Consider the following 18,157-nt stretch of genomic DNA (forward strand, 5'->3'; position numbering starts at 1 on the left):
AAGCCTTCTCTCTGTATTGTCTCCTAATGAGAACGTGAGGTCTTTGGAAGCAGGGATCGTTTAGTTTTCTATTTATATTTTCATTGCTCATTTACAGGGCCTGACACATCTTAAGTGCTTAAAATATGTTTTTCAATTCCTTTCCTTGCCGTGTGAACATGAATTTACAGAGGTGGTGAAAGAATATGGGTGTATTTTAAATTTATAGGCAGATGTGTGTCTGGCAAAAGGCAAGAAAAAGGAAGCGAAGGAGGTTTTTTGGGCCCATTGTGGGCTTCTTAAGCATGTGGGCTAAGTATGGGGAACCAGGGTTCCCATATAAATGGCGCAAATATGGGCTTTCTTATGCTTTATGGAGTTACTGTGGATTCCTCGGGACTATGAGGGATCCATGTGGCCTCTTCAGATTATAGAGGTAGGTTTGGGATCCCTGAGCTATAGTTGCTCCTTACCTGAGGATCGGAAAGTCCAGGCTTCATCATCATCAAAGTGAGTATCTCCAGCAGTGTGGTGATCTCCGGGAAAGAAGGCATGGGCCACGGTGCCCCCGGGGCCATCGAAGGGGTACCCATCATTGTGGTCTGCTTTGGAGAAGTCAATCTGGATGTCGGCGTTGCTCCCTGCTACCTCGTGGAAGTTGAGCGGCGTGATGTCACTCCACACCTTTAGGGCATAGTACATGAGTGCCCGGACCGTGTCCCGGCCCAGGGAGGAATCCCGTGGGAACGTACGGACCCTATTGGAGAGCAGAGAGTGGGCGAAGCCTGAGTATCACTTGCCTCTGACCTGATCTTACCCAAGTAAGAGGGGATAAAGCCACAGTAAAGAGGCTTCATTCCCTTAAAGCATAACCAATGACCTCTCCTGGCTTTGCACGTCAGGGTAGGGACCCTGTTACTTCCTCACTCTCTCTCCTTTCCCATATTGGGAATGTAATGTTGAGAATTCTAACTGTCCACTCTTGGGAAAGTGCTGTCTCAGGAGGTAGTGAGTTCCCCTTACTGGAAACCTTCAAACAAAAGTTGGTGTTGGATGACTTCCTCTCCCCTCCTCCCCCCTCCTGCCTCGTGCTTTTTTTTTTTTTTTTTAATAATAGCTTTTGATTTTTCAAAATACATGCAAAGACAGTTTTCAACATTCACCCTTGCAAAATCTTGTGTTCCAATTTTTTTCCCCTTCCTCCCCTAGACAGCAAGTAATCCTAAATAGATTAAATGTGCAATTTTTCTAAACATATTTCCACATTTATCATCTTGTGCAAGAAAAATAAGATCCAAAAGGAAAAAAAATGAGAAAGAAAAAACAAGCAAGCAAACAACAACAAAAAGGTGAAAACACTATGTTGTTATCCACATTCAATCTCCATAGTCCTCTCTCTGGATGCGGATGGCTCTTTCCATCAGAAGTCTATTGGAACTGACCTGAATCACCTCATTGTTGAAAAGAGCCATGTCCATCAAAATTAATCATTGGATGACAAATTGTTGGTTGTATGATAAAAGGAATTAAGAAATAGCAAGATATAGGACATAAGATACTAGACTTTATATGAGGAAGACCTGAATTAAATTTTTTTCCCCTAAGGCAATTGGGGTTAAGTGACTTGCCTAGAGTCACATAGCTAAGAAGTGACTTCTGAGGTCAAATTTGAACTCAGGTCCTCCTGACTTCAGGGCTGGTGCTCTATCCACTGCACCACCTAGCTGCCCCACCTGGGTTAAATTTTGATTCAGATGTATAGTAGTGACTTTGGACAAGTCACTTAAAGAAAAAAAACTCATTATGCCTCAGTTTTCTTATCTATAAAATGGAGGAAGGGGCTGAGCTTGAAGGATTTTGAGACATCTTCTATCTCTGAAATTGATCATTTATTCATGAATTCTAGGTCAGTTAGACTAGATAGCTTCTCCAATCTCTTTCCAACTTTAAGACTATTTCATACTAGCTGTCTTTAAATACTTAGAAATCGCAGATCCTATGGGGTGGCCAAATGGTGGTAGAGTGAAGACCTGAGTTCAAATGTGACCTCAGACACTAATCTAGCATGTCACCCTGAGCAAGTCACTTAATTATGTTTGCCTCAATTTCCTCATCTGTAAAATTAGAGAAAATGGGATATCACTTCATTATCTCTGCAAAGAAAACCCCAAAGGGGGTCATGAAGTCAGACAGGATTGAACAACAACAAAAGATTTAGAGTAAAATGGGATTTTAAATATCATCTGATACAAATCCACTCGAGGAAATTGAGGTCCAAGGAGGTATGTGAGGTGCCCAAAGTCAAATTAGTAGTAAGAGGCAGAGGTCTGCACACGTATATTGTATCCAGGATATACTGTAACCTATTCAACATGTAAAGGATTGCTTGCCATCTGGGGGAGGCGTTGGAGGGAGGGAGGGGAAAAATCGGAACAGAAATGAATGCAGGGGATAATGTTGTAAAAAATTACCCTGGCATAGGTAATCAATGGGTTCTATCAATAAAAAGTTATTAAAAAACTCAAAAAAAAAAAAAAAGAGGCAGAGGGAGAATTCGAACTCAGATCCTCTCACTCCAAATCAAGGACTATTTCCACTATATCATGTTGACTCATGGGAATGATGAATCAGATGTGTACCATGGACAGAACTAGGGACAATAGGACACAGTTTCAAATGTAAGGAAACACTTGGAGCGGTCCCCAGGCAGAGCTGCTGCCTCTGGAGGAAGTGATTCCCATTATCTGGAAGTCTTCCAGCAGAGACTGATGATCACTTCTCAAGGGAAGGTTGTGGAAGGGATTGGGATTCACGTGCAGTTTGTCCTGGGCAGTGGCTGAGGAGTCTTCCAGCTCTGAGATGCTGTGATTCTGGGACAGAGAAATCTCCAGATGCCATAAATACCCCCCAAAGTTTCTCATCGCATGTGGGAGGAAGGGGGGAGAAAAGGGACTCAGGGAATCGGGCTATGCAGGAGGTGCATAGGAGGGCCCTGGAGAAATTGGGTCATTTAGGCTCGAGATAAGATGGTTTCTTTTAATTTTATATCACCAAAATGATCCATTTTACATTTCATAATGCTCTCTACATCTTGTTTGGGCCCAAGTTGTTCTCTCACCTATATTGGAGTGTTAACCATCTCGGGGATGGGAGAGAGCTGAAGAGGGAGGGAGCCCTAGAATTCCATACAATCTGGAATTCAAAACTTAAAAAAAATGTTAGAAATTGTTTTAGTAATTAGGGGAAAAGATCAAACATTATTTTTAAAAAATGAAAAAAAAAGAGAGAAAAATGATTTCTAAAGTTCCTTTCATCCATACCAATCTATGAGACCTAGATTTCTTGCTAGTCTGGGTGTAAGCCGAGGCTGGGATTGAGGCTTTATAAGGTTATTCATTGATCCTATCTTTCACTGAGGTGCTAAGGGAATGGATCCAAACCCAGATCCCGCTTCATCCCTGCTTAGTTCAACATGAGTGGGAAATGGGAGTCCCTGACAGAGACTCTAGGGCTCTCCCACTTGTGGCCCTATTCTAAGGTTCACAGTCATTTTCAGGTCCTGCCCATTCTGTGTCAAAGGGGTAGTACCATTCATGAATATCTATAACCCTAGAGCCTTCTATAGGTCACCACTTTCTTAAAAACTCTCCTGTTCACTGTGCCCAAAGGGCCATCAAACTGAGCATCCCTTTTGATCCAGCAATGTCTCTACTGAGGCTGTATCCTAAAGAGATCATAAAGGAGGGAAAGGGACCCACATGGTCTTCTCCTATTAGAATATAAGCTCTCTGAAGGCAGACTCCTGGTTTGTTTGCATTTGTCTGCTTAATGCTTAATGCAGTGTGTGATACATAATAGGTTAATCAATGCTTATTCATTCTTTCTTTTCCTAGGAAGATCATAGGTTTAGAGTTGTGAGGGACCTTTAAGATCCCACCAATTTCAATTCAGTTTGTGCTTGAGGAAATTGAAGGCAGAGAGATGAGGTGATTCTCCCACATGGGTTATAAATGGCAGTCAGAATTTGAACTCAGATCTGGCCCTCTTTCTACTGAACCAAAGGGGCTGAATTTCCATGATCTTAGGCAGTGACTGATTTTTTCTGTATTGGGAAAGGGCTTTTTTGAGCTAAGGGACTATTCTGGCCCAACTCTCCCATCGTACAGGTGAAGAAATTGAGGTCATCACAAAGCAGACTAGTGGATTTGAATCCAAATCCAGTGCTGAGCCTACTGCCCCAGGCTCCCTCCACAGAACAGGCTTCCCCTGGTCCAGGGAGGGGTCAGGTTCCCATTCTGTCACAGGCCCCTTCCCCCTTCAGGGGCTGACTCCTCCAGGTGGGAAGGGAAGCAGGCCTTGCCTTAATAAGCTGCTTCCTGACACCTTTGGATGACTGCCGGCTCCATCCTTCCTCTGGCCTCCACTCAAAGTATTCCATTTCCAGATTAATTTAATGCAGCTTCACCTAATAAACGAATTGGCTTCCAAGGGCCTCAGCCAGGTCTTGTAGTCATCATTTGGCAGACACCGTGGGAGGGCCATGGCCTGGAGGAGCCCGGGGTGGGAAGCCGGGTATCTTCAAAGGTCTGAGGCCTGGAGAGACTGGGAGGAAAGGGGCTCAAGGGGCTATTTTGAACCTCCACACTGGCTGATCCATAAAGGCTTACAGGATGGTGTGTTGGGTCTTGAGGAAGGAGGCAGTGGGATCTAAATGGTGGGAGAATTGAGTTTATTTGAGGCTAAACTGGGCCTGTTTTCCAAGAAAGGACTGCAGAGAAGGGGATTTGGAGGACATTCGGGGTCATTCCCTTTCTCCCCTCACTTCCCCCAGCTGAAACCATATTCAAAATCTGTATTAGCTTCTTCCTGTCCCAAGTCACCAAGGGAAAAAATTAGGTCCAGATTTTTCAAGACAAGTTTCACCTGCCCCAAATACCTCTTAATTATTATAGACACAAGGAGCCAGATCTACACACTCTCTCTCTCTCTCTCTCTCTCTCTCTCTCTCTCTCTTTCTTTCTCTCTCTCTTTCATTCAGTCATTCAATCAACATTTATTAAGCTAACTCACAAACAGAGATCATTATGCAAGGTATATTTGAGTTGCAGGGAGATGCAGATGAAATGGGAGCCTTGCCCAGGCTGGAGATAAGATGCAAAAACAGATATAGAATCCAGAGTCTTAGTGTTGAAAGGGTTGTCGATCAATAGATATCAGACAGTCTATCACTACCTATTTATCATGGCCTTGCTCTGGGCCTGGTCTTGGGGTCAGGGGATGGGGATACAGAAGCAAAGGTGAGATAGTCCTTGAGCTCAAGAATCTCCTCTATATTGCAACCAACATGTATTTATTTATTTAAATAATAGCTTTTTATTTTCAAAATAATGCAAAAATAGTTTTCATCATTCCCCTTGCAAAATCTTGTGCTGCAAATTTTTCTCCCTCCCTTCCCTTAGACAGCAAGCAATCCAATATATTGACATGTATTTATTATTCAGCCTTTGCTTGAAAGCCTCTGACAGTGAGAAGCAACTAGATGGTGTATTGGATAGGACACTGGATCTGAGTTCAAATTTGCTCTCAGATATAACCTTGCTGGGTGACTCTGATTTTCTGTCTCAGTTGTCCCATTTGCAAAATGGGCATAAGAATAGCAGCATCTACCTCTCAGCAGTGTCGTGAAGATGAAATAGGATAATAATATTTGTAATTTGTTGTTCAGTTGTATCCAACTCTCTGTGACTTGGCAAAGATACTGCAGTGGCTTTTCCTTTCTTCATTTTACAGATGAGGAAACTGAGGCAAATAGGGCAAAATGACATAACTAGTAGGCATTTTCCTGATTCCAGTTCCAATTCTCTATCCATTGAACCACCTAACTGCCTTAATATTTGTAAAATGCTTTGTCAGTCTTAAAGTGTCACATAAATACTAGCCAGTAATGAAAAGGAACTTTGAGGATTCTCATTGCACTTTGGGTAGTTCTTACCACTAAGAAGAACTGACATCAAGCTTATAGTTGGCTCTAGGTCCTTTCCCTTCCTTGAGACTCCAAGCCTAAACCTTCCTCTATGGGACATTTTCCAAATTTTTGAGATAGATCCTTTCAGTAGGAATCATTGAATAATAAATGAAGAAATAAACTTATTAAAGGCCTACTAAGAGTCAGACACAGTGGGTGTAAGCAGAGAGGATATGAAGCAGGAGGTGAGTCAGTTCCTGTCCTCAAGTAGCTGACAATATAATAGGGAACAGAGACAGACATTACAATGAGATCATCTATCCAGAGCTGGAAGAGATTCACAAGGTCACCCAGTCCTGTCCCCTCATTTTACAGGCAAAAAAAATGAGACCCAAGGTCCAACAGAGAATAGAACAGGTAGAATTTGAACCCCGAACCTGAGGTTCCGGAATTGGCTTTTTCTCTGTTGTACTACAGAAAAGAATCAGAAGGATGGTATCTATGAAGTTAAAAATGAGAGAATATTTGATAGTACTGGGAGCTCAACAGGACCTCAGATTGCACAGTGATCAAGGAGGATAAAGACTTAAAAAAATCTGCAAACTTCTGCATTTTTTGGGTCTTTGGTGATCTTTGAGAGAGCAGTTTCAGGACAATGGTGAATGAAATGGGTTAAGGAAAAAGTGGGTAGTGAGGAAGAGGAGGCATCAGGTGTAAAAAAGTACTGTCAGTGAAGGGAAGGGAGAGAGCCGGGGAGTTAACCGAACAGGATCAAGGGAAGGATTTTTTTTTCAAGGACTGGAGAAACTTCAGCGTGTTTGTAGGCAGAGAAGGAGTCAGGAGAGATTGGATATGTCGGAAGGATGGATGGCCCAATGTCTTGAAAGAGGAGGGAGCGAGGGAGGGAGATAGCAGTTACAAGACAGAGAGATCCGTCTTGATGAGAAATCTCTTATTTTGTGACTAGAAGAAAGGGGAGAAAGGATGCTGAGAAGGTTTGAGGGATGGAAGAATGAGGGAGATGGATGCCTTCAGGATGAGGCAGGACAGTTGGAAGGGCTTGGTGGTGGAGGGTTTGGGGAAAGAGATGGGTGCATAGATGCACCCAGAGACACACAGGTAGGGATGTGGATTAACACGTACTCAGTAAGGACATCGTTAGGAAGCTGGATGCTACCCACAGGGACATGTGCTTGTAGGGATGCTGATGATAAAAATAATAATAATGACCACAGTGATAATGATAGCTTGTAATTAACATTTATATGCTACCTACTACGTGCTAATCATTTTACAGATACCATCTTACTTGATCCTTATAATAATCATGGGAGGTAGGTGCTATTGTTATTTCTTAATAGTTTTACAGGTGAGGAAACTGAGACAAAGGTTAGATTTCTTGCCCGGGGTCGCCGGTATCGGAGGCTAGATTTGAACTCGGGTTTAGCGCGCTATCCATTGCACCATTGCCAGAACATACCGACCATGGATACCTCTGGCCCCCAGATGTGAGAGGCAGTTGGGACTGTAAAGGACCCCCGGTCACCCTGCTGGGGCTGAGACCCCTGCCTTGGGGAGAGGAGCTCGGGACGCACATACCTCCAGGACAGATTTCTCTTGTTCCATTTGGTTAGGGCGGGGGTGGTCCGCTTCCTCCGGGCCCCGGGTACAGCCAGGTCTGGTAGAGAACAGCGTGGTGTCTTCATCAGCTTGAGGGTTGCCTCATCTATGTGGAAGGCAGTGGGGAGGGGAGCAGAGGTCAGGAGCACAGGCAGGTCACCCAGGTGGCTCGTTTTACCCAATGTGGGCTCGAGTCCTTTCCCCAGCCTCTTAGTCCTTACTTCCTTCCCACATCCTGAGCATCCTCCCTCTGTCCTAGAGGAGATCCTGATATTCCATCCCTTATGCTGCACATCTGGGGATGATGTCTCTATCTGGTACATATGTGCCTAAGGCAGGCCTTAGGATGGGGCCGGATCCTGCCCTCCGTGCCTCCAGGGGCATTCTGGCGAGCTTCTGGTGAGCTTCCCCAGCCCTGTCCAGTCAAAATGGCCCTAGGAGAAGAGCTGGTCCTACAGGCCGCAGCCTTCCTCATCACTTCCCTCATTTTTTTTTTTTTTTCCTGAAGCAACTGGGGGTAAGTGACTTGCCCAGGATCACACAGGCAGGAAATGATCAGATTTGAACTTGGGTCCTCCTGATTTCAGGGTGGGTGCGCTATTCACTAGCACCACCTACCTGCCCCAACTTCCCTCATTTTATTGGGGAGGAAAATAAGAACGGCCGTGCTCATGGACGCACAAGTCAGAAATGGCAGAGCTGGAATTTGAACTTTGGCCTTCTGAATGAAAAGAAAACTAATATTTCTAAAGTGCTTTAAAGTTTGCAAATCAGTAAATTCCCATCACTCTGCGAGGAAGATTCTTTTGGCATTTTAAAGGAGAAATCAGGGCCCAAGAGACTGAGTGACTTGCCCATCTTTACCCAGAAGGTCCCTGTTAAAACTTGGATTTGAACCCAGTGACTCTGGGTCCAAGCCTTCTCTCCACTATGCAAAGTTGCCTCACCTGGACCAATGCCCTTTCCACTCCCACCCCCAGGAGCAGCTCCCCGGAAAGCAGCCCCCCCCCTGCACTGACGGCCAGCTGCCTTTGGTCCACATCTCGGGCCCCCTCTCCCTAATCCCCTGCCCCTCTGCTTTCTCAATCACCCCAGATTTGGGGGGAAGATCAAAGCCAGGCAGGGCTGGGAGTTCATGCTGAGCACTTCTGGCAATCATTTCCTAAAGGTCTATGGCCAGAAAATATTAACAAAACCCAGCGGAATGCAACTTTTAAAGCAAATTAATTAAAAGATACAATTTACAAGAAGCAGGGTAATGAACTTTTCCCTCTCTCATCTTTGCAGACGCCCAACAGCAAACCAGGAGGCACTGAACCGTGGCTGGGGCTGCTCCTCCTGGAGCTCGGGATAAGTTTGGAGGAAAAGAAAAAGATTTAATTAGGAATCTGCTGGGCTCCTGGATCTGGGGGCGGAGTGGGATCAAGCATCAAAATCTGGGGTGGACGAACACCGAATCCTAGATTTACAGCTAGAAGGGACCCTTATTTACAGAGGCTCATAAAGGTTATACAATCATGAGAGCAAATAGTTAGCATTTATGTGTCACTTTTAGGTTTGCAAGACATTTTACTAATATAATCTTTTTTTTTTTTTTTTAAATCTTGGAAACAACCTTATTACCCTCATTTTATGGCTGAGAAAATTGAGGCAGGCAGAGGTAAAGACTTGCCCAGTGGTGTACAACTAACTAGGAAGTGTTCTGAATCTGGATTTGAACTCAGTACATCCCAACTCTGAGCCCAGAGCTATATTAAAAAACTGGCTATATTATAGATATATAACTGGAAGGGATCTGAGGTCACTGAGTCCAACCCTCCTTATTTACAAAGAACAAAATAGAGGCTTGAGGGGTTGCTAGGGCTCCTGGAGTCCAGAGGATCTGAGTTCAAACCCAGTCTCAGACTGTGTGACTCTGGGTAAGTCACTTAACCCTTAGTTTCCTCTTCCCCTTCCCCTCAAAAAAACCATCAAGGTTCTTGAAGGACAGAAGAACATAAATTTAAAGTTGAAGAGAACCTCAGAGGTCATTCCTTCTTATTTTACAGAAATTTAAAGTTAAGGCCCAGGGTGACAAGTGACTCCCCTGATGATCATGTAGGTAATAAGTGGCCCTGCAGTTTCCAGGGGATGCTCAAAATCTGGGCAGAATTATAAAACCATGGATTTTTCATTATTATTGAGCTTGATACTGTTTGTATTGATACTGTTTCTTCCTTTTTCTTTTATAGAGGAGAACATCTACGGGAAATGACCCAAACAAGATAATACAGGACTAAAGGGGGAATGGCCTAGGGTGGAGAGGGGAGTGGAACTATCAGTGGAAAGCAACACAGAGGTTAGAGACCATTGTCCTGAAACTGCTCTCTCAAAGGTCACCAAAGACCCAACAAATGCAGTAGTTTGGGGATTTTTAAAAGTCTTTATTCTCCTTGGACTGGGAGCCTAGAACTCTGAATCTGATACTATCTGCTGCTCATTCGTGGCAGTGGGCCAGTCATATAACTTCTTGGAACCTCACTTAACTTCATCTGTCAAATGGGTACAATAATGCTCAGCATGACCTCTTCCAAGGATGTTGTAAGAAAAAAGGCCTTAAGGTAAAGTGTCATTTTTATTTATAGGACTGGCTTCATTGTTATTCAAGGACCTGCCTTTTCTCCTAGAGGAAAGCAGACTCAGCATTTACTTAGGGAAATTATTTTCTCCAGGTTCTGTCTGCTACATGGGTAGGAAGTATCTCAATTACAAGCCTGCCTTTATACTCCAGGAAATCCAAAGCTTTCTACTGATGCAGTAAGCCCAAGAAACACTGGGCTGGTGGGTGATCCTTGGGATCCTTTCCCAAAAATCCTGTTTGATTTTGTGCCAGGAGAAACCTGAGTTTGAATCCTGACTTTGACACTTACTTATGAGCTCTGTGACGTTGGGCTAGTGACTACTTCCCAGAACCTTTGTTCACTCTTTTATTTAAGTCGATTTTTTTCCTATTGGGTCTGATTCTTTGTTCCATTTCTTGGCAAAGATACTGGATGATTTGCCATTTCCTTCTCCGGCTCATTTAAAGATGAGAAAACCGAGGTAAATAGAGTCACACAGCAAGTAAGTGTCTGAGGCCATATTTGAACTCAGGAAGATGAGCCTCCCCGACCCCAGCTATCCACTATGGCGCCCGCTCATCCATAAAATGGTGATAAAAATGCCAGTGGTACCCACCTCTGGCGGCTGAGGGGAGGCTTGATGAGATGGTAACGTATGGAGGGGACCGTTCACCTTTCATGCACTACGTGGATATTGGCTATTTTTATTCCGTCAGCGGATGCACTCACCGCCCTGCCAGGAGGGAGGGCAGGAGGAGCCCCTAGCCTTGTTCTGAAGAGGTCTGAAGCACAGTGAGCAAAGCTACTGAGGAAGACGGGCTCCATCTGAAGGACGACACCTTATTTCAAGCTAATAAAGTTGTCAGACTCCTGGTGAGCGGAGAGCCTTGGAGAAAATCAATGGGTCCCTGAGGACATTCGGAGGAAAAGAACATCCCTATCTATAAACAGACTTCACCTCGAAGTATATCTCAATATCTGTCGATATTTCTTTACATAAATTGAGATGAACGACTCTTTGATAGATTCATCGGACTGATTCATAGAACCTTTGAGCAGGGACTTTAAAGGTCATTCAGTCCAAAACTCTCATTTTACAGATGGGGAAACTGAGGCCCAGAAAGGAGAAGGGACATTTTCAAGTTCACGAAGAATTGAGTGGTTTGTGTTTCTCCCTCCATCCTTCTCCCTCCCTCCTTTCCTTCCTTCCTTTTTCCATCCCTCCCTTCCCTTCTTTCATTTCTTCCTTCCCTTTTCATCTTTTCCTCATTCCTTCTTTCTTCCTTCTCCTTCCTTCCTTTTCTCTCTGAACCACAACTGCCTTCTGATGTGGTCAAGTGGTGTATATCTCAAACCTCCTTATACATTGGGTTCCTGGCTGGTCTATAAACAAAAAGCTGATCTCTTGATTCTGGACATCTTCTCCATCTGTCCTCGATGCCTTGGTAACTCTCCCTTCTCCACTCTGTCTACTGAACTCACTGAATTCCTTCAAGTCCCATCTAAAATCCAGTTCCTACAGGAAATCTCTAACCCCTCTTTTTTTTTAAATTATAGCTTTTTATTGACAGAACATATGCCTGGGTAATTTATTACAACATTGTCCCTTGCACTCCCTTCTGTTCCAACTTTTCCCTTCCTTCCCTCCACCCCCTCCCCTAGATGGCAAGCAGTCCTATACATGTTAAACATGTCTCTAACCCCTCTTAATTCCAGTCCCTTCCCTCTGTAACCATTTCCTACTTATCCTGTATATAACTTGCTTGCGCATATTTATTTACAGGTTGTCTCCCCCATTAGATTGTAAGCTTCTTAAAGACAGGGACTAGCTTTTGGCTCCTTTTGTATCCCCAGTGCTTAGCTTAGCACACAAGAGGCACTTAAGAAATATTTATTAATTGATTGGGATGAAACTGAAAATATTAAGAAATAATATTTTCCTTTAAAACTATTTCCAGACTCCTGAGAAATGCCTCTTAGAAAAGTGTGTGATAATCAAGACATAAAGGGGAAAGACCCTTTGTTAGGTGAATGGATTAAGGGGAATAACCAAATTTAATCCTGGTCTGGTTTACATCATGGCCTCCCCATCCACCCAAAGTGCTCAGGGGAACTCTTCTCCACTGAGGAAAGGTTAAGTTACTGGTGGAGGGAAGGAGATTCCTTTGTGTCACTCCAGGGCAAGAACAGAGATCTGGGACTTGGTTGCTTAATTCTGGAATGTTAATCCAAAGATATCTTTTCCTTGATCAAGATCCTCAGAGATGTTACCTGAAATCTTGATTCAGAGAAAATAATGTCAGAGGGCATGAGGTACTATGTCATTCTGGAGATGTGTTCTTACAAGCTCAAAATGAGCTGTAGAGCAATGATAAATTAAATGAATGGGCAACTATGTGGCTCGGTGGATAGCGTGTCAAGCCTGGAGTCAAAAAAAATCTGAGCTCAAATCCAGAAACTTATTAGCTGTGTGACTCTGGTGGAAACACTTAAGCTTGCTTACCTTAGTTTCCTCATCTGTAAAATGAGCTGGAGAAAAAAAATGGCAAATCACTCCAATATCTTTGCCAAGAAAACCTTAAATGGGTCATGAAGAGTTAAAACAGAATAACAAGAAAAAACAAAACACTGAACAACAATAACACTAAGAAAAATTCATAAAGAGTGTGAACTAAGAGAGTTCACATTCATCTATATTACATTATTTTTGTTTAGTGCATTTTACCTCAATTTTATTTGTCTCTAAATACTACCACGAGTCTGTTTGGTTCAGCTGCAGTGATATCAATGCAGTGACCTTAATAATCATTTTGTTCATTTATTTCAGTCATGACCCCATTTGGAGTTTTCTTGGAAAAGGTATTGGAATCATTTGTCATTTTCTTTTCCAGTTCATTTTACAAATGGAGAAACTGAGATAAACTAGGGTTAAGTGACTTACCTAAGGTCATGCAGCTAATTAATGTCTAAGATCAGTTTTGAACTCGGGAAGATGAGTTTTCCTGACTCCAAGCCCAGAATTCTATCCACTTCGACACTGAGCGGTCTTCATTTTTCTAGGTAGCAACAGTCATTTATCTTCCACTAACTGGGACACTTCGTGAATATAGCTTTTTCAGAAACACCAGATTGTAGACGAGGGGTGGGTTTATGAATTATTATGGGGCAACATCAACTCGGGGTTAAATTGTCTTGGACTACAAATTGCATTGTTTCAGAACTAGAAAAAAATCTTATTTATATTAAAATGATAATGGTCTTACACTAAAAAACTATACTTTAAGCATGTGAAGTTGGGATCCTTTGTGATGTATATGTACACATATATCTTTTTTTAAAGCTTTTTATTTTCAAAACACATGCATAGATAGTTTTCAATATTCACCCCTGCAAAATCTTGTGTTCCAAATTATTTCCCTCTCCTTCCCCCCACCCCCTCTCCTAGATGGCAAGTAATCCAATATATATAAATCTTTTGAAATATTGAAAGGAACACAGTACTTTGTAGTCTTTATCATATCACATTTTTATAAATATTAAATATATTCCTGTTTATTTTTCTATGTTCTGTAGCTATAAGAAGTGTTTCAAAAATATGTGAATGTATACAATAATAGCAAATGGTGTGATGCTGCGTTGTGCAAAAAAATGTGTTATATGTTCAATTTTGTTTATGTCAGGAAAAATATTTAGAGCAACTCAGGTAGCTTTGCCAATGGGGCACAAGCCCGGCAGGCCCTGGCAAGCTGGAAAGCTTCCAGCATGGCCTGAGAAGTAACTTGGCTAGGGGCAGAGGGCTCCACACCAGAGGCTGCCCGCCAAGTACTATTTTGTATGTATGTGTGTGGGTGTGAGAGAGGGGGAGGGAGAGAGAGAGAGAGACAGAGACAGAGAGAGAGAGACATAGACAGAGAGAGAGAGAGAGAGAAAGAGAGAGACAGAGAGAGAGAGAGCGAGAGAGAGACAGAGAGACAGAGACAGAGAGAGACAGAGAGAGAGAGAGAGAAAGAGAGAGAGAGAGAGAGAGAGAGAGAGAAGAGAGAAAGAGGGAGGTAGGGAAAGAGGGAAAGAGGGAGAGAGAAAGACAGAGGGAGAGGGAGACAGAGAGGGAGAGAGAGAGAGAGAAAGAGAGACAGAGAGAGAAAGAGAGAGAAACAGAGACAGAGAGAGACAACAGAGAGGCAGAGAGAGAGACACACACACACACACAGACAGAAACAGAGAGAGAGAGAGAGACAGACAGACACACACAGACAGACACAGAGAGAGAGACAGAGAGAAAGAGGGAGGGAGGGAAGGAAAGAGGGAGAGAGAGAGAAAGACAGAGGGAGAGGGAGACAGAAAAGGAGAGGGAGAGAGGTTGCTAATAAAAATAGCTAAGGCCTGAAGAGATTGGGAATTTTGCTAGTAAAGAAAGTGCTTGAATTGTTGAAGACCTTCTTGGGATCCTGGATCTGAAACTGGAAGGGACTTCAGTCTATCTAAATCAATTCTCTTACTTTACAGATAAAGAAACTGAAGTCTAGAAAGTGAAGTATCTCGTCTGCTGTCACCCAGGCAGTAAGTGACAGTCAGGATTTGAATCCAGATCTTCGGTCTCCAGAATCTTTAGATTATACGGGTCTGCCTCGGGGGAGTGTGAGCTCTTGTGGTGCTGAAGAAATCGAGGTGGGCTGTGATGCTACATGTGCTGTTCTTCACACCCAAGATGTGTTGGAGGGGGGATTTCCATCTCTGCTGGTGGGTCGGGGGCTGCTGTGGGGGTGTAGAAGGGGGCACTGTGGCAGGGGCCAGGAGCCTGGAGGAGGTGGAGTGAAGCATCCAGGGCCTTGCCTCATTGGGGTGCACCTGAGGGAAAAGAGGCCCTTTCTTGCTTTCTTGGCTGGGTGCCCAGCCTGCCTCAGTCAAAGGTCCGGGCTGGTTGGGGGGCAGAGGACCAAGGCAGCAGGAGGCATTGAGCTGCTCAAGACCAGTCCGATTCCTTTGTCTCATAAATAATGATAATTAACAGTGTTCAGGGAAGGCAGCGTGTTGGGGGAAGGACTTGAAATGACTCTTTAGTGAGAGGTAACTGTCCCCTTTCTAGCATCCTCTTCCTCCAGAGGAGGCTGGGCCCTCTTGCCAGTGGTCCTACTTACCCTGGAGTTTTCAATCTCACACTTATGTGTAAATTAGTCAGTCAGTCCACAACCACTTATTAATCGCTCACTATCTTTGAGATACTGTGCTGAGTCAACGTACATTTATTAAGTACCTACTCTGTGCCGGGCAAAGGGCTAACTGCTTCACAGGTACTTCACTTGATCATCATAACCATGCTGGGGGATAAGCACTATTATTATCCCCTTTCACAGATGAGAAAACTGAGGGAGACAGAGATCAAATGACTTGTCCAGGGTCATATAGCTAGAAATTGTTTGAGGCTGGATTTAAACTACATTCTTCCTGACTCCATGCCTAAAGCTCTATTCACTCTGCACCCGGGTCAAAGTGCTGAAAATCCAGAGAAAGACTTAATATGTAGTCCCTCATGTACACATATATTGTATTTAACTTATACTTTAAATATTTAATATGTATGGGTCATCCTGCCATCTGGGGAAAGGGATGGGGGGAAGGAGGGGAAAAAGTTGGAACAGAAGGTTTTGCAATTGTCAATACTGAAAAATTACCCATGCATATAACTTGTAACTAAAAAGCTATTAAAAAAAAAATAAAATGCAATCCCTGCCCTCCTGAAGCTCCCATTCTAAGAGATCACACATTAGGGCCAATGTCAGCTTTCTGGGCCTTGAATTGGGTACGCTGTGACCGAGGGGCACAATCTAACAGATGAGAAAAGCAGCCCTAGTAAAGAATACTTTCCCTCAAATCAGCTGATCCAGGTTCCAATCTCATTTCTAATGCTTGCTCCTTGTGTGAAGTTGGGGAAAATTCTTTTTTCCTGGCACTGGACCCTGGGATGTGTCTGGGAAGGACACGCGTGAGACGTCAGTCTGGGCTCTTTGTGGGCCTCTCAGGCCTCCTTTTGCCATCTCCAGCTTCCCCTCCCCAGCCCCTGGCCCCGGGCCCAGCCCCAGTGGTACTGACCAAGGACACCGGTGGCCTCCAGGCCCCCGAATCGCTGCATGGCTGCAATGGCCTTGGCCAGCTCCTCCTGGGTCTGCAGCTGCCCTGTCACGGGGTCCGGCGGGGGCAGGTAACCGAACCGACTCAGCCACTCCTGTGGAAGAGGAGAAAGGGCAGGTAAGGCAGGGCCGGGTCTGGCGGCCGCTGCCCGGCTGAACAGGCTGGTCGGTCACTGCTGGCGCTCTGGTGACCTTCATGCATTACTATGCTGACAGCTAATTTCCCAGCCAGCTGCAAAGTGCCCTGGATAATGGGAACAGAGAGGAGGAAATGTTGGATTATGTGCCGGAGACCTGCTCATTTATCTTCCCCGGGGCTGGCTCCCAGCTGCAGCCCGTTCCATTACTGGGGGATGACTGGAGCCCCCACGGAGGGGACTCTGATTACAACTCCCCACATCCCACCCACAGGAAACTCCGACCCAGAGCTGGACGTGGAGCAAAAGCTCAGCCGTTCTCTCTGATTCCGGCCTAGCCCCCCGCGCCCTCCAGCTCTCCCGACTGGGGGTTCTGCTCCCAAACACAATTCTTTCCCTCCCCAGTCTCTTGACCAGAGGTGTCAAATCCCAATAGAAACAGGGACCATTAAACTATACATATGAAGTCCTGGTTGCCGCATGTTGTAATCCAAGTTGTCCATTTTGCCTTCCATAATGTGTTCTCCAGTTCTACTTTGGTCATAATTGGTAGATTATCCCTTGCTCTCCTCATTTGCTTATGGGTATCACTCTTTATGTCCAAATCATGTACCCATTTTGACCTTATTTTGGTATAGGGTGTGAAATGTAGGTCTCTGTTGAGTTTCTAACATGATTTTCCAGTTTTTCCAGCAATTTTTGTCAAATAGTGAATTCTTATTCCAGAAGCTGGAGTTTTGGGGTTTATGAAATAGTACATTACTATTGGTCGCTCATATTAACTTAGAAAACCACATATGAACTTTATCTTCTACTGGTTCATTTATTTTGGTAAATATTTCCCATAATCTAGTTAGGGAGCGTTACTGGTTTTGTGGTTTGACATCTCTACCCCAGACTATCCTCCCACATTCTTGACCACCCCAACCGTACAATAATAATGATAATTTACATTTATTTAGAATTCAAAGGCTTACAAAACACTATACGTGTGATTTCATTTTATGCTTAAAACAATCCTGGAAGGTAGATGCTTTCATTATCCACACTTTACAAATGAGGGAATTATGGCTCGGAAAAAGTGATGTTACTTGCATAGCTAGGAAGTGCTTTTCCTATGATATTCCTAAATCTATCATGTTTCATCATGCTCAGCTAGTCAGCCAAATGGCAAACTGGATAAAGATCTGGATGTCAGGAAGACCTCAGTTCATGAAGAGCTTTATTTTTTAATTTTGTCGAGGTAATTGGGGTTAGCGCTAGTGAGTGTTAAGTATATGAGGTCAAATTTGAACTCAGTTCCTCCTGACTTTAATACTGATGCTCTATCCACTGTGCCATCTGGCTGCCCCCATGAAGAGCTTTAAAAGCCAGAGAATTTTATATTTGATTCTGGATGTAATAAGGAACCATTAGAATTTATTGAATAGAAGGGTGTGTATGTATTGTGTGTATGTCTGAGAGACAGAGACAGAGAAAGAGAGAGAGAAGGACGGAGGAAGGCAGAGAGGGGGGAGAGAGAGAGACAGAGAGGAGAGAGAGAGAGACAGAAGAGAGAGAGGGAGAGAGATAAAGACAGAGAGACAGAGACAGAGACAGAGACAAAGAGAGAGAGAGAGAGAGAGAGAGAGAGAGAAGGACGGAGGAAGGGAGAGAGGGGGGGAGAGAGAAAGAGAGACAGAGAGGAGAGAGAGACAGAAGAGAGAGAGGGAGAGAGAGACAGAGAGA

The 18,157-nt window shown here is 44.0% G+C and overlaps 1 protein-coding gene across 1 annotated transcript in view; it reads right to left on the reverse strand.

The window, feature by feature from the left end:
• Positions 1–18,157, reverse strand: part of MMP17 (matrix metallopeptidase 17) — a 65,316-nt gene that overhangs the window by 21,021 nt on the left and 26,138 nt on the right. The window contains exons 2-4 of the mRNA XM_051972591.1: positions 16,255–16,387; positions 7,544–7,670; positions 453–736 (exon numbers count right to left, since the gene is read on the reverse strand). Of these exons, the coding sequence (XP_051828551.1) occupies positions 453–736; positions 7,544–7,670; positions 16,255–16,294 (451 nt within the window). The 5' untranslated portion in view covers positions 16,295–16,387. The remainder of the gene's footprint in view (positions 1–452; positions 737–7,543; positions 7,671–16,254; positions 16,388–18,157) is intronic.

Source organism: Antechinus flavipes, chromosome 1 (assembly GCF_016432865.1).
Source record: "Antechinus flavipes isolate AdamAnt ecotype Samford, QLD, Australia chromosome 1, AdamAnt_v2, whole genome shotgun sequence".
Classification (NCBI taxonomy): Eukaryota; Metazoa; Chordata; class Mammalia; order Dasyuromorphia; family Dasyuridae; genus Antechinus; species Antechinus flavipes.